Source organism: Entelurus aequoreus, linkage group LG28 (genome assembly GCF_033978785.1).
Source record: "Entelurus aequoreus isolate RoL-2023_Sb linkage group LG28, RoL_Eaeq_v1.1, whole genome shotgun sequence".
Taxonomy (NCBI): Eukaryota; Metazoa; Chordata; class Actinopteri; order Syngnathiformes; family Syngnathidae; genus Entelurus; species Entelurus aequoreus.
This window is the reverse complement of record NC_084758.1, coordinates 3,746,514-3,763,555: the sequence shown is the minus strand read 5'-3', so window position 1 is coordinate 3,763,555 and position 17,042 is coordinate 3,746,514. Positions and strand designations below refer to the sequence as shown.

At 36.3% G+C, this 17,042-nt stretch overlaps 2 protein-coding genes across 3 annotated transcripts in view; one reads left to right on the top strand and one right to left on the bottom strand.

Annotated features, from left to right (window-relative positions):
• slc36a1 (solute carrier family 36 member 1) overlaps positions 1 to 10,963 on the top strand; it is a 75,218-nt gene extending 64,255 nt beyond the window's left edge. For both annotated transcript variants that reach the window (XM_062039628.1, XM_062039627.1), the window contains exon 12: positions 8,428 to 10,963. In XM_062039628.1, the coding sequence (XP_061895612.1) occupies positions 8,428 to 8,702 (275 nt within the window). In that variant the 3' untranslated portion in view covers positions 8,703 to 10,963. The remainder of the gene's footprint in view (positions 1 to 8,427) is intronic.
• LOC133645126 (uncharacterized) lies at positions 179 to 3,324 on the bottom strand. Its single transcript, XM_062039951.1, has 5 exons — positions 2,980 to 3,324; positions 2,794 to 2,925; positions 1,521 to 1,692; positions 1,210 to 1,362; positions 179 to 908 (listed from the first exon to the last, which is right to left on the bottom strand). The coding sequence occupies exons 1-5, from the start codon at positions 3,254 to 3,256 to the stop codon at positions 179 to 181; spliced, it is 1,464 nt and encodes a 487-aa protein (XP_061895935.1). The 5' UTR covers positions 3,257 to 3,324.
• Positions 10,964 to 17,042: the final 6,079 nt, after the last annotated feature.

The following is a 17,042-nucleotide window of genomic DNA, read 5'->3' as shown; positions in this document are numbered from 1 at the left end:
GTTGGTAGTGTTCTACGGGGTAGCTAGGAGGTGGTTTGAATGATTTAACTGCCTTCTGTAGTGGCTGTCTCTCTGTTCTCGACACAGTTTCAGTGACAGAACTTTGGAGCATAATGCCATTTGTGTGGTGAGTAGTTCCATGACCTGACAGTGTCTCCTCCCCAAAATCAATGTTGTCCTACACCAGTATTGTGTGTGCCTTCTGTGCGAATCCCTTGGGTATTTTCTTTCTACCCTCTAAAAGTTGTAGCTGAGCAAGGCTAGTGTCAAGACTGACAACTGTGTCCCGTGAAGCACAATGTCCTAACCTATTCAGCAGTGACAGAACATTTGATGAACCTGTTAAATGGCGAACAGTTAGACCAAGACACAATGACTTGGGTGTCTGCTTTCGACCTTTAGATGCCAGATACACAATGTCTTGACAAAGAGAGATAACCTTTAGATTCACATCATCAGGAACATCAACATAACAGGCTAGTGTTGGCTCTTCTGTTGCACCTATAATCCAGGCAATGAAGTTGTACAGTTCAACAGGCACAACAGATTTAGCTTCAGATACATTTAAATCCTCTGCTGTGGGAGGCCACGGGCATTTCATACCGGGAGAGTCACTTAGAAGGCGCTTCAATATCAGCCCTGCACTGTAAAGTGTCCTTGTGTTCTCCGTGGTATTCTGACCAGCTGTTGTACTAGCCGTGTGTTCACTGTCACTTTCAGCTTGGCTTTCAGCTTGGCTCACCTCAGTTGACTCGGTAGATGATGGTGATGTGCCTGATGGCAGAGGTACCCTGTCTGCTAACGATAATGTCTCAACAAAAACCATTTCAGAGACGTTGCGCTGGGGAGGGCAGTGGAAAACCAGCTGGGGGAAATCACGGACCAACCTTCTTTTCAGTTTATCCCTCCTGAAACATAAAGTTAAAGGGAAATATGAGCACATTACACACAGACACACAGACACAGACACAGACACAGACACACACACACACACACACACACACACACACACACACACACACACACACACACACACACACACACACACACACACACACACACACACACACACACACACACACACACACACACACATCAATGATAATCAAATTACTTTAAACATACTCTCATAGCCTTTATGGGGAGAGACTAAATCTATAAATAATAAACTTTTCAGTATGAATATTTTATTATTTTTGTTTCAGTTACCTGTAGCCTGAAGCATCAAGATCTTCGTGCTTCTTAACGGTGTCCACGAACAACTTCCTTAGCTTGTCCATTCTCAGCACCTCTTTGTCAATTATAATCCTTTGACGGATCACTTGGTCACAGAAGAGGTTGTAGCTGTCAGCAAAGGGTTGTCTGAAAACACACACACACACACACACACACTTAACATGTGCAAAGAGTCATGCTTTCAAAGCTGTATCTTAAGCAAAACTAAATATAAGCTGCATGTTGTTGAAATTTTTTTTACTTTTTAAATGTGAGCAAAATGACAGTACAGTGTAATTACTCACATTTCTTCATCTCTGGTTGCAGTGTGCGTTGCTGTAGACAGTGACAAGAACCTGGTGTACTGTCTGTAACAGGTCCTATGGTACCGGACCTCTATAGCAACACAGTCTTTGTCGTTGATGTGCAGAAGAATGGCAGCATCTTTCTTAATCTCAGCTGCCTTCAGCAACTGGCCTTTAAAAGAAAAATAATTAGAATAAGCTTTATTGGCAAAATCAGAGATTTACAAGTAAAAAAGTGTGTGTGTGTGTGTGTGTCTTGAGTGGGGGGTTGGAGAGGTATTTATGACCCTGTGATTTACGACTCTGTGATGTGAGCTGCTGAACTCCCAGCTAAACATTCCAAGATTCAAGATATCTATTGTCATATGCACAGATAAACAGACAGTCACACTGCACAATGAAAAGCTTATTTTGCTGGTCCCCCTTGCAAATTCACAAAATATAAATATAAATATAAACTTAAGCTAAATAAAGAATCACAGAATATAAAAATTAAACAAGAATAAACTTAAACTATATTGCACACTTACAATAAACTTACTAAAAATGTAAATGCTAAGGATGTTTAATACTAATAAATATAATAAAATAAAATAAGAAACAAAAATAAAGAAATAAGATAAAGTAAATTAAAGTGTGGATCTTACAACAGATCTATAGTGGGCATGAGTAGACAGAAGCAGTATTGCACATTCAGTTCACAGTGAAGATGATAATGGATGATATGACAATGATGATGTATAAAGTGCACTATGCATTCTTCAATTATTGTAGCAGCAGTGGAGGTGACATGAAGTCACAGCAGGGATGTGGGTAGTGGTCACAGTTCAGTCAGTTCAGGGATGAGGGGTGAGGTGTGAAGGTGTGCGGGGGGAGGGGTGGGGGTTGTGATGTGTAAATCAGTCCAGGGGTGTGTGTGTGTGTGTGTGTGTGTGGGGGGGGGAGAGAGAGATTGGGGCTGTGGTGTGAAGGTATATGGGGGGATGGGTGGGGCTTCCTTTTCTAGGCCAGTGGTTCTCAAACTTTTAAATTCCAAGGTCTCCCCTTAACTCTGACAGTGTATAAATGGTCCATGTGGTTATTACAAAGTAACAACACATTCTTTCAATCCTACGCTATGTACTGTAACATTATTACTATAGATTCACACACGTGTGTGTGTGTGTGTGTGTGTGTGTGTGTGTGTGTGTGTGTGTGTGTGTGTGTGTGTGTGTGTGTGTGTGTGTGTGTGTGTGTGTGTGTGTGTGTGTGTGTGTGTGTGTGTGTCACATACCTGCCGACACGGTTTCTGCTTGTGTGAGTTGATCCCTCTGGCGTTTTCCTCCCACACGAGTGTACTTTTCCACTTTTTGACAAATTATACAGATGGCTGGCAGGACGGGGCCGGCAGAAGCAACGGGCAAACCTGAACGAGATCGAAGTTTCTTTCGGGGAGTTTCAGACGTGCCTGCTGACTGACCTGCGGCTGCAGATGGTTCTCCCACCGCCCGTGCGGTCCTTTTCTCGGCATAAAACAATGCAGATTTATCTGTAAAACGTCGGTAGCATGTTGCGTGAAACCCAGCGTCGTCAGGAATAGCGTCAAAATCTACATCCGAGCAATGTTTATAGATTTCTGCCAGATGCTTGTTCTGGTCTTGCAGACAAAGCCACTGTTTTAAATAGTTTCTGTATGTGTCCCACCGTGTCCGAGTGAAGTGCTGGACGTCCTCATTGTTCACAGATGAAAGATGCATATAGCATCTTTTATTTTCCTCTTTACGCACTTTTTTTCTAACTTTTGAGGTCTTTCGTTCCTCTTCACTCTCGGATGTTGTTGTCGCCATAGCAGGTATGTTGTTAGAATAAAGCTGCTACCTGATTGGTCCATGTGACCAAAACCGCGCCACTCCCCACTAGATATCACTGCGCCTCACTGAAAAATAGTACCGGCTTTCAACACCGATTACACAAAATGGGCTAGGTGTCAATTTCCGAACTTTTGGTATCTTACTTACTACCAGTAAATCTATTTTATGAAGTAAAAATGATGTTGTGCCGTTGGTGTGGGAGCGAAACTGAACGATATGAGCCTTGACCACAGGCACTAATTCTGGACATCTGTGTTCGTGAATCTGTTGCAATCATGCTCATTGCATTATGGAGAAGGAAGCTGAGCAAGCAAAGAAGAAAGTTGTCGGTGCGAAATGGACGTATTTTTCGAACGTAGTCAGCCACAACAGTACACAGCCGGCGCTTCTTTGTTTACATTCCCGAAAGATGCAGTCAAGATGGAAGAACTCGGATAACAGAGACTCTAACCAGGAGGACTTTTGACTTGGATACACAGACGCCTGTAGAGAACTGGGACAACATAGACTCTTACCAGGATTACTTTGATTTGGATGACAAAGACGCAGACGTGCTACTGTGAGTATGCAGCTTTGGCTTCTAAACATTTGATCGCTTGACCGTATGTGCGCAACTTTTTTTTGCGTATGTACGTAACTTTTTTAAAATATATAAGCTTTATGAACCTTGGGTTAGGTGAACGGTCTTTTGGGCTGAGTGATTGTGTGTGTTGATCAGGTGTTTGAATTGTATTGGCGTGTTCTATGGAGCTAGGAGCTAGCATAGGAGCTAGCATAACAAACACGCAGGTGTTTTTATGCAGGATTAATTTGTGGCATATTAAATATAAGCCTGGTTGTGTTGTGGCTAATAGAGTATATATATGTCTTGTGTTTATTTACTGTTGTAGTCATTATTTATTATACATTTAGTTAGAATGTATGTATTTTAGCACTCTGTTATTGCATGTATTTCATTTATTTTTCATCAGTTTTGCAGTAAATTCGAGTTTTTCGTAATCAGCCTGACCGAAGCCTCGATAACTATCTTTGTGATTAACACATGCTTGCAAATCATTGTTGAAACTGTGATTAGGTTAGATGTCATTATTGAACACTTTTATAATCAAGAGTAGGTGTTGATATTTGATTGATTGATTGAAACTTTTATTAGTAGATTGCACAGTGAAGTACATATTCCGTACAATTGACCACTAAATGGTAACACCCGAATACGTTTTTCAACTTGTTTAAGTCGGGGTCCACGTCCATTGGGCCCTGGCCCCCTCTGTAATGAAAAAGTTGGGCCCCAAGGTCAAAAAGGGTGAGAGCCCCAGTTAAGTTTCATTCTTGTACTTTCTGTTTAGCCTGGAATGAACTGAGCAGCATACTAAGAGCTGTTTGACCGTGTTCACCCTGTCATACAGCTCAAAAAAAGTTCATGTTTTGACAGTTAAATTGATTTAAAGTGCTCGTTTAAATTCCCTGCTTCCCTGTTACGTGATTGGACCATGATTGGCACGTTTGGGCTAATAAAGGAGCCACTTGTTTGAAATTGGCTGAAATGGGAAATGTGGTTTAACAAAGAAAAGACTGCTTTTGATGCAGGCATTTGTGTGGTTTCTCTCTGCAACACAGCATCTGTAGTGCCTTTATGTTGGACCGACATCATTTATACTTTCGTGGCTCGTTTAGAAGGGTGTAACATTTGGGCTGAAAGGATTAATCAGTGAAAATCTTTCATTTCGTTAGAAAAAAGCTTTGATTTATTTTGTGTTGCTTTGATTAATCGTTCAATGAGTGTAACAATTACAAAATTAGAACATCCAGACCTCATGGAGTGGCCTGAACTTAAACTACTAAGAGTGGTGGTTGTGTGTGTGTGTGTGTGTGTGTGTGTGTGTGTGTGTGTGTGTGTGTGTGTGTGTGTGTGTGTGTGTGTGTGTGTGTGTGTGTGTGTGTGTGTGTGTGTGTGTGTGTGTGTGTGTGTGTGTGTGTGTGTGTGTGTGCGTGTGTGTGTGCACTTGTCTCACCGTCCTTGTGTGGACATACACTTGATAAACCACCTTTCTGTGAGGATCTTTTGACTTGTGAGGACATTTGCCTGCTCCTCACAACTACAGAAGTCAAATATTTTTTTTACTTTGTGTGTTTTGCATTCTGAAGTGAGGTTGCAACTAGGGATGTCCGATAAATGTTTTAAAATGTAATATCGGAAATTATTAGTATCGTTTTTTTTATTATCGGTATCGTTGTTTTTTTTGGTTTTTTTTGTTTTTTGGTTTTTTTTGGTTTTTTTTATTAAATCAACATAAGAAAACACAAGATACACTTACTCGTGCACCAACCCAAAAAAAACTCCTTCCCCCATTTACACTCATTCACACAAAAGAGTTGTTTCTTTCTGTTATTAATATTCTGCTTCCTACATTATATATCAATATATATCAATACAGTCTGCAAGGGATACAGTCCATAAGCACACATGATTGTGCGTGCTGCTGCTCCACTAATAGTACTAACCTTTAACAGTTAATTTTACTCATTTTCATTCATTACTAGTTTCTATGTAACTGTTTTTATATTGTTTTACTTTCTTTATTATTCAAGAAAATGTTTATAATTTATTTATCTTATTTTATTAATTTTTTTTAAAAAGTACCTTATCTTCACCATACCTGGTTGTCCAAATTAGGCATAATAATGTGTTAATTCCACGACTGTATATATCGGTTGATATCGGTATCGGTAATTAAAGAGTTGGACAATATCGGAATATCGGATATGGGCAAAAAGCCATTATCGGACATCCCTAGTTGCAACTCTTTACTCCCATCTAGGGCTAGATATATATTTTTTCATCATTCTAGCTATAGTGGAAAGGGGGGCCCTCACAACCTACTAACCAAACGTGGGTCCACAGAAAGTAGGCAAGACATGTATGTGTGTGTGTGTGTGTGTGTGTGTGTGTGTGTGTGTGTGCACTTGTCTCACCGTCCTTGTGTGGACATACACTTGATAAACCACCTTTCTGTGAGGATCTTTTGACTTGTGAGGACATTTGCCTGCTCCTCACAACTACAGAAGTCAAATATTTTTTTTACTTTGTGTGTTTTGCATTCTGAAGTGAGGTTGCAACTAGGGATGTCCGATAAATGTTTTAAAATGTAATATCGGAAATTATTAGTATCGTTTTTTTTATTATCGGTATCGTTGTTTTTTTTGGTTTTTTTTGTTTTTTGGTTTTTTTTGGTTTTTTTTATTAAATCAACATAAGAAAACACAAGATACACTTACTCGTGCACCAACCCAAAAAAAACTCCTTCCCCCATTTACACTCATTCACACAAAAGAGTTGTTTCTTTCTGTTATTAATATTCTGCTTCCTACATTATATATCAATATATATCAATACAGTCTGCAAGGGATACAGTCCATAAGCACACATGATTGTGCGTGCTGCTGCTCCACTAATAGTACTAACCTTTAACAGTTAATTTTACTCATTTTCATTCATTACTAGTTTCTATGTAACTGTTTTTATATTGTTTTACTTTCTTTATTATTCAAGAAAATGTTTATAATTTATTTATCTTATTTTATTAATTTTTTTTAAAAAGTACCTTATCTTCACCATACCTGGTTGTCCAAATTAGGCATAATAATGTGTTAATTCCACGACTGTATATATCGGTTGATATCGGTATCGGTAATTAAAGAGTTGGACAATATCGGAATATCGGATATGGGCAAAAAGCCATTATCGGACATCCCTAGTTGCAACTCTTTACTCCCATCTAGGGCTAGATATATATTTTTTCATCATTCTAGCTATAGTGGAAAGGGGGGCCCTCACAACCTACTAACCAAACGTGGGTCCACAGAAAGTAGGCAAGACATGTATGTGTGTGTGTGTGTGTGTGTGTGTGTGTGTGTGTGTGTGTGTGTGTGTGTGTGTGTGTGTGTGTGTGTGTGTGTGTGTGTGTGTGTGTGTGTGTGTGTGTGTGTGTGTGTGTGTGTGTGTGTGTGCACTTGTCTCACCGTCCTTGTGTGGACATACACTTGATAAACCACCTTTCTGTGAGGATCTTTTGACTTGTGAGGACATTTGCCTGCTCCTCACAACTACAGAAGTCAAATATTTTTTTTACTTTGTGTGTTTTGCATTCTGAAGTGAGGTTGCAACTAGGGATGTCCGATAAATGTTTTAAAATGTAATATCGGAAATTATTGGTATCGTTTTTTTTATTATCGGTATCGTTTTTTTTATTTTTTATTAAATCAACATAAAAAAACACAAGATACACTTACTCGTGCACCAACCCAAAAAAAACTCCTTCCCCCATTTACACTCATTCACACAAAAGAGTTGTTTCTTTCTGTTATTAATATTCTGGTTCCTACATTATATATCAATATATATCAATACAGTCTGCAAGGGATACAGTCCGTAAGCACACATGATTGTGCGTGCTGCTGCTCCACTAATAGTACTAACCTTTAACACTTCATTTTACTCATTTTCATTCATTACTAGTTTCTATGTAACTGTTTTTATATTGTTTTACTTTCTTTATTATTCAAGAAAATGTTTTTAATTTATTTATCTTATTTTATTAATTTTAAAAAAAAAGTACCTTATCTTCACCATACCTGGTTGTCCAAATTAGGCATAATAATGTGTTAATTCCACGACTGCATATATCGGTTGATATCGGTATCGGTAATTAAAGAGTTGGACAATATCGGAATATCGGATATGGGCAAAAAGCCATTATCGGACATCCCTAGTTGCAACTCTTTACTCCCATCTAGGGCTAGATATATATTTTTTCATCATTCTAGCTATAGTGGAAAGGGGGGCCCTCACAACCTACTAACCAAACGTGGGTCCACACAAAGTAGGCAAGACGTGTGTGTGTGTGTGTGTGTGTGTGTGTGTGTGTGTGTGTGTGTGTGCGTGTGTGTGTGCGTGTGTGTGTGTGTGTGTGTGTGTTCTGGCGCCCACATTATAAGCTTGAGTCCCGTAGTCGGTCCCCACTTTGACTGTTGGAATGTGTCCGTGTGTCCTCGGACAGGCGCTCTGGCCATCCTGGTCCCGGAGCTGGACCTGGTGATCTCGCTGGTGGGCTCGGTCAGCAGCAGCTTCCTGGCGCTCATCTTCCCGCCCATCCTGCAGATCCTGACCCTGCACGGCGAGGGCCTGTCGCCGCCCTCCATCGCCAAGAACCTGTTCATCAGCCTGCTGGGCCTGGTGGGCTTCCTGGCGGGGACCTACGTGGCCGTGGAGCAGATCGTCGCCCGCAACGCCCTCAAGCGGGAGGAGACGCTGGCCGCCTTCGCGCTCCAATGATGGCGCGTCGTGCCCGGCAGGACCGATTACCTTTTTCCGGACCCGTGTTTTTAGTCATGGGCGTGGCCGTCGTGTCTGTTGTCCTTCAGGTAGGTGCTCGCTCCCCTTTGACTGCGGAGTCAAACTACCTCAACGGTCTTACTGACGACACGTTAACCTACCGCCCTAACTTCTCCTACCAGTTCCCCCCCGCCCCCGATGGACGTTTCAGTTGCACTTTGATGGAATGCCTTACGAAAACCTTCTTTCTCGCCAGCTCTGTAGAAGTCGACCAGAAAAGTCTTTGGCTGTGTCTCATTTGGCACGCTTGCACACTTCCACTTAGTCCCACCAGGGCTTTCGTGTGTTCACACATCTTGGCTACGTAGCGACAGAGCTAACTAGACTGGTTAGCAGTGAAATATTGCCATCGTCATTCCCAGTACCAACTATAAGCCGCTACTTTTCTCCTACACTTTGAACCCTGCGGCTTATAAAACGGTTCGGCTAAGTTATGGATTTTCCTTTACTGACCGTTTGAAAAAGACGAGCCAACACTTAAAAGGTGCTGCACCGCTCTTCTGTCCAGACGGAGCTTCGAACCGGAAGTGCAAGTGCCATTCCCTTCGTCTAGCCGTCCGTAGCGAATCTACTCGGAGGGATTCTGCATTCATCACTGACGAGGCTAATTGATAGCGGCCTGTGAAGTTCCTAAAAGTCCACAAATTAGGCGCAGCATTGTATGAAGCCCAGACCCGGAATTGCGGTCGATACGTTTGTACAAAATAAAAACGGTTAGCATTTTCGATTGCATCGTCGACAAACGAGATTCAAGATACCGTAAATTCCAAGCTATAAGCCTCCACTTTTTTCCTACGCTTTGAACCCTGCGGCTTATAAAACAAATACACTGAAGAGGTGTGTCATTGTTTGTGGTGTGGCGCCACCTTTTGGATGGGTTTGCTCACTGCGGGTGCTGCAGAACCCTTCTTTTTTCGAGGCTCGAAATGGAAAGTAGAAGTGGCGTTCCGTCTTCCGGCCGTCCATCGCGTTACTACACATATGGATTCTTCAGTCATCGCCCCAAGCAACAATTGTACGTTTTACAATATAACTAAAACAATTATTACTTACTAAAGCGTCCCGTGTTTGATGTCTGTAGGAGTGTTTTCACGCTTATTTCTACGTGCTATTACAATGTGATCAAGCTAGCGTCATTCGCATTAGCTAACATGCTCATGCGTGTCCGTGTTAGTGTTATTAGCTTACAACGGCATTCTTTTTGTATTGATTCACTTTCACAAATTCCTCAGTAAACTCACCAAAACGTCACCGTGGAGTTATTGAGTCTGTTTAGCTGATTGGAGAGCTAGCTTGCGCAGCTAGTGGGTCCATGACCACGACTTCTGTTTTGTATGATCAGCCGTTTTACTGCCGTGTTGCGTACACAATGAAGGTATGTAAATAAACATTTCCATGTAAATATCTCATTTCACAACGTATATATCTGCGACTTATATATGGAATACATGTTTTTCCGACAGTGAATAATCAGGGGCGGCACGACCCGGGCCTTCAGGAACTAAGTAGACGGTGTCTTTGTTTAAGTGTACTACTTGCGACACAGCCCCCAGCGTCTTGTTACATGGCCTTTTCACCACAGACATAAGGAAAATAAACGGAATTTGTCACGAGCAGTTCAAGTTTTGAAGGTTTTGTCACAATTAAAGGGGAATTTTGCCTATCACTCACAATCCTTATGTAAGACAAGAACACATGTTTTAGTTTTTTTATGCATTCTAAATTGTAAATAAATGTGCGCAAAAGTCAGCTAGCAATGGAGCTAATGCGCCTATAAAAGGCTCTAAAAATATCCACCAAGGTTTTATATACACGCTGTAAGTATATATATATAATGCAGTAAAATTCATAATAACATGTAATATATACATGATGTAAGTATATATGTAGTATCTAGTAACATTCATAATAACATGTAATATATACATGATGTAAGTATATATGTAGTATCTAGTAACATTCATAATAACATGTAATATATACATGATGTAAGTATATATGTAGTATCTAGTAACATTCATAATAACATGTAATATATACATGATGTAAGTATATATGTCATGTAGTAACATTCATAATAACATGTAATATATACATGATGTAAGTATATATGTAGTATCTAGTAACATTCATAATAACATGTAATATATACATGATGTAAGTATATATGTCCTGTAGTAACATTCATAATAACATGTAATATATACATGATGTAAGTATATATGTCATGTAGTAACATTCATAATAACATGTAATATATACATGATGTAAGTATATATGTCATGTAGTAACATTCATAATAACATGTAATATATACATGATGTAAGTATATATGTCCTGTAGTAACATTCATAATAACATGTAATATATACATGATGTAAGTATATATGTCATGTAGTAACATTCATAATAACATGTAATATATACATGATGTAAGTATATATGTCATGTAGTAACATTCATAATAACATGTAATATAAACATGATGTAAGTATATATGTCATGTAGTAACATTCATAATAACATGTAATATATACATGATGTAAGTATATATGTAGTATCTAGTAACATTCATAATAACATGTCATATATACATGATGTAAGTATATATGTCATGTAGTAACATTCATAATAACATGTAATATATACATGATGTAAGTATATATGTCATGTAGTAACATTCATAATAACATGTAATATATACATGATGTAAGTATATATGTCATGTAGTAACATTCATTATAACATGTAATATATACATGATGTAAGTATATATGTCATGTAGTAACATTCATAATAACATGTAATATATACATGATGTAAGTATATATGTAGTATCTAGTAACATTCATAATAACATGTAATATATACATGATGTAAGTATATATGTCATGTAGTAACATTCATAATAACATGTAATATTTACTTATTTTGATCATTTTAAGCATACGGCGGTGTATTATTTTCACAAACCCATCACAGCCTTCACTTTCCCTTCAACAACATCAAGACTACCAATCAGGGCAGACTTGATGAGAGACAACAAAGACTAGTTTGGGACAAACGATGATCCAGGATCTTTTATTTTTGAACCTGAATATAAGGAGGACGTGAAACACTAACCATCATGTAGCAGTATTGCTAAGTGCTAAACAAGGTATACAAACGTAATAAAACAATATCTTACTGTACAATGTCTGCTCTCACTGGGATGTTTATATCTTCTGGTTTACATGACGAAGTAATCATAATCCTTACACAGTTAAAAAAATAGATTAAATAAAAAATGCTGCAAACGAGCAACTTTTCGTTTATTTTTCGTAGTAGACCAACTTGTGGGTGTACGTCCACAATGTTGTACTATCCAGGTGAGAGACATGATTTATCATCTAGGATTAACTTTCACCAACTCCGATGCAACGCAGCAGCTCAATACTTCAATATAGCAACATAAGCTAGTTAGCTTCAACTGCGTTAGCGCTGATAATAACAATATTGCTAATACTTGGTTAATATTCAGGACACGAGATGTTTTTTTAGAGGGCTTTAGAAAACTACCATTAGCTGCATTGTTAGCCACCTCCTACTTGCTGTATTTTACGACTTAGAATGCATTAAAAAAAAAAGAAAAACATATTGATTGTGGATGATTGACAAAATAAAAAGTGCAATTCCCATTCAAAAATAAAAAAAATAAAAAAAGGCTAAATATTTTTTTGGTGGGTTTTTATTACAAGGTGAAGTGAGCATCTTGTAGGAAGCTGCCAATCACGTTTGATGATCCATGTTTGACACGTTGAAACGTCAGTGGGAACAGTTCACATTAAAACTGCAATTTGAAAAGGCCTAAAAAGCACTTTAGCCAACAGTCACGTCTTCCAGATGTTTGCACAAGATTAAGTCAACAACACCCGCCAATTTTTATTATTATTTTCAGGTGCATTTTTATGACCGAAAAGGTGTTTAAACGCGCTTTAAAGATTATTCAAGCAGCACAGATGTTCAAAGAGCATCTTTTAGCATTCACGTGGTGTAATATATGTCATCTAGCAATTCTAGAAGGACTTAAGTCGTCCGGCGGAAGAAGAAATACCAACGTGTCGTCGCTCCTCCGTGAATCTACCGAAGCATTTATTGAAGCTACAATCATGGCGTGCAAATGTCCACATCGTACGTCACCTGTGCAAAATAGTGTCCGACATTAAGTGTGAAGTACAAACATCTCTCGTTCTAAGAATAAAAACATGAAGAAAAAAACTACAAGTCATTTTTCTGTAGGAACAAACTATTGTTGCACATCTTTGTGGATCCATAGTCGGGACTTGAGCAGATCCAACATCACCGACCAAAAATATGTTAAAAAAAAATAAAAAAGTGGAATAAAAGAGGTGAAAAAAAATAACCATATTGATAATGTATGAATAAAAAGTTGTAATGTTGACTCTGAAAACACAAAGCTGCCATGTTTGTTTCTTGAAAGCTGCCATTGCTCAAAAAATAGTAATGAATCAAAAGGAATGTTGTTGTGAATTATTGACTTATTTAAGGCTCCAACTATTTAAAACACATTTTTAAATCACTTTGCAGGAAAATATTGCATATTTTGTGTTTTCCATATTGTATATAATTGTATTGAATTGTGGACCCCAGGAAGACTAGTGGGTTGTTGAGGCAAGCAGCTGACGGGGATCCTTAATACAAATCTAATCAAATCATATAAAAAACACATTTTCTTTGACAAAAAGAGCAAAAATCATGAAATAAATAAATGCAGACGTATAATCAATTGATAGATCTGAAGTTGATCTACAGATTTCAGCAATAAAAGTATTTTTTAAAAATTTAGTTTTAACACTTTTATGAGTGGGACTCTTTTGGATCCCCATGAAATTATTCATTCATATTGTTTTTATTAATTCACAGTTTTTATTTAAACTGTCAATGTTAGGAATTATTGACCTATTTAAGGCTCCAATTACTTTTTGAGGGGATAATATTGCATATTTTGTGTTTTCTTTACCACAAAAAACAGGGTTTTGACAAAAAGGGCGTAAAAAAAACAAACCCTGTGGATCAAAATCAATGTTAGGAATTATTGACTTATTTAAGGCTCCAATTATTTAAAACAACATTTTAAATAACTTTGCGGGAAAATATTGTATATTTTGTGTGTTTTCCATATAAAAAAACACATTTTCTTTGACAAAAAGTGCAAAAATCATGAAATAAATAAATGCAGACGTATAATCAATTGATAGATCTGAAGTTGATCTAGAGATTTCAGCAATAAAAGTATTATAAAAAATGTAGATTTAACACTTTTATGAGTGGGACTCTTTTGGATCCCCATGAATTTTATGCATTCATAATTTTTTTTATTAATTTACAGTTTTTATTTGAATTATTGACCTATTTAAGGCTCCAATGACTTTTTGGGGGGATAATATTGCATATTTTGTGTTTTCTTTACCACAAAAAACAGGGTTTTGACAAAAAGGGCGTAAAAAAAAAAAAACCCTCAGTGGATCAAAATCAATGTTAGGAATTATTGACTTATTTAAGGCTCCAAATATTTAAAAAAACATTTTTTTAATCACTTTGCGGGAAAATATTGCATATTTTGTGTTTTCTTTACCACAAAAAACAGGGTTTTGACAAAAAGGGCGTAAAAAAAAAACAACCCTCTGGATCAAAATCAATGTTGTTAGGAATTATTGACTTATTTAAGGCTCCAATTATTTAAAACAACATTTTAAATAACTTTGCGGGAAAATATTGCATATTTTGTGTGTTTTCCATGTAAAAAAACACATTTTCTTTGACAAAAAGTGCAAAAATCATGAAATAAATGCAGACGTATAATCAATTGATAGATCTGAAGTTGATCTAGAGATTTCAGCAATAAAAGTATTTTAAAAAAATTAGTTTTAACACTTTTATGAGTGGGACTCTTTTGGATCCCCATGAATTTTATTACTTCATAATTTTTTATTAATTTACAGTTTTTATTTAAACTGTCAATGTTATGAATTATTGACCTATTTAAGGCTCCAATGACTTTTTGGGGGGATAATATTGCATATTTTGTGTGTTTTCCATGTAAAAAAACACATTTTCTTTGACAAAAAGTGCAAAAATCATGAAATAAATAAATGCAGACGTATAATCAATTGATAGATCTGAAGTTGATCTAGAGATTTCAGCAATAAAAGTATTTTAAAAAATGTAGTTTTAACACTTTTATGAGTGGGACTCTTTTGGATCTCCATGAATTTTATTCATTCATAAATGTTTATTAATTTACAGTTTTTATTTAAACTGTCAATGTTATGAATTATTGACCTATTTAAGGCTCCAATGACTTTTTTTGGGGGATAATATTGCATATTTTGTGTTTTCTTTACCACAAAAAACAGGGTTTTGACAAAAAGGCCGTAAAAAAAACACCCTCAGTGGATCAAAATCAATGTTAGGAATTATTGACTTATTTAAGGCTCCAATTATTTAAAAAAAAAAAATTTTAATCACTTTGCGGGAAAATATTGCATATTTTGTGTGTTTTCCATGTAAAAAACACATTTTCTTTGACAAAAAGTGCAAAAATCATGAAATAAATAAATGCAGACGTATAATCAATTGATAGATCTGAAGTTGATCTACAGATTTCAGCAATAAAAGTATTATAAAAAAATTTAGTTTTAACACTTTTATGAGTGGGACTCTTTTGGATCCCCATGAATTTTATTCATTCATAATTTTTTTTATTAATTTACAGTTTTTATTTAAACTGTCAATGTTATGAATTATTGACCTATTTAAGGCTCCAATGACTTTTTGAGGGTATAATATTGCATATTTTGTTTTCTTTACCACAAAAAACAGGGTTTTGACAAAAAGGGCGTAAAAAAAAAACCCTCAGTGGATCAAAATCAATGTTAGGAATTATTGACTTATTTAAGGCTCCAATTATTTAAAAAAACATTTTTTTAATCACTTTGCGGGAAAATATTGCATATTTTGTGTTTTCTTTACCACAAAAAACAGGGTTTTGACAAAAAGGGCGTAAAAAAAACAAACCCTCCGGATCAAAATCAATGTTGTTAGGAATTATTGACTTATTTAAGGCTCCAATTATTTAAAACAACATTTTAAATAACTTTGCGGGAAAATATTGTATATTTTGTGTGTTTTCCATATAAAAAAACACATTTTCTTTGACAAAAAGTGCAAAAATCATGAAATAAATAAATGCAGACGTATAATCAATTGATAGATCTGAAGTTGATCTACAGATTTCAGCAATAAAAGTATTATAAAAAATGTAGTTTTAACACTTTTATGAGTGGGACTCTTTTGGATCCCCATGAATTTTATTACTTCATATTTTTTTTATTAATTTACAGTTTTTATTTAAACTGTCAATGTTAGGAATTATTGACCTATTTAAGGCTCCAATGACTTTTTGGGGGGATAATATTGCATATTTTGTGTTTTCTTTACCACAAAAAACAGGGTTTTGACAAAAAGGGCGTAAAAAAAAAAAAACCCTCAGTGGATCAAAATCAATGTTAGGAATTATTGACTTTTTTAAGGCTCCAATTATTTAAAAAAAAAAATTGTAATCACTTTGCGGGAAAATATTGCATATTTTGTGTGTTTTCCATATAAAAAACACATTTTCTTTGACAAAAAGTGCAAAAATCATGAAATAAATAAATGCAGACGTATAATCAATTGATAGATCTGAAGTTGATCTACAGATTTCAGCAATAAAAGTATTATAAAAAATGTAGTTTTAACACTTTTATGAGTGGGACTCTTTTGGATCCCCATGAAATTATTCATTCATATTTTTTTTATTAATTCACAGTTTTTATTTAAACTGTCAATGTTATGAATTATTGACCTATTTAAGGCTCCAATGACTTTTTGGGGGGAAAATATTGCATATTTTTTGTGTTTTCCATATAAAAAAACACATTTTCTTTGACAAAAAGTGCAAAAATCATGAAATAAATAAATGCAGATGTATAATCAATTGATAGATCTGAAGTTGATCTAGAGATTTCAGCAATAAAAGTATTTTTTAAAATGTAGTTTTAACACTTTTATGAGTGGGACTCTTTTGGATCCCCATGAAATTATTCATTCATATTTTTTTTATTAATTCACAGTTTTTATTTAAACTGTCAATGTTATGAATTATTGACCTATTTAAGGCTCCAATTACTTTTTGGGGGGATAATATTGCATATTTTGTGTTTTCTTTACCACAAAAAA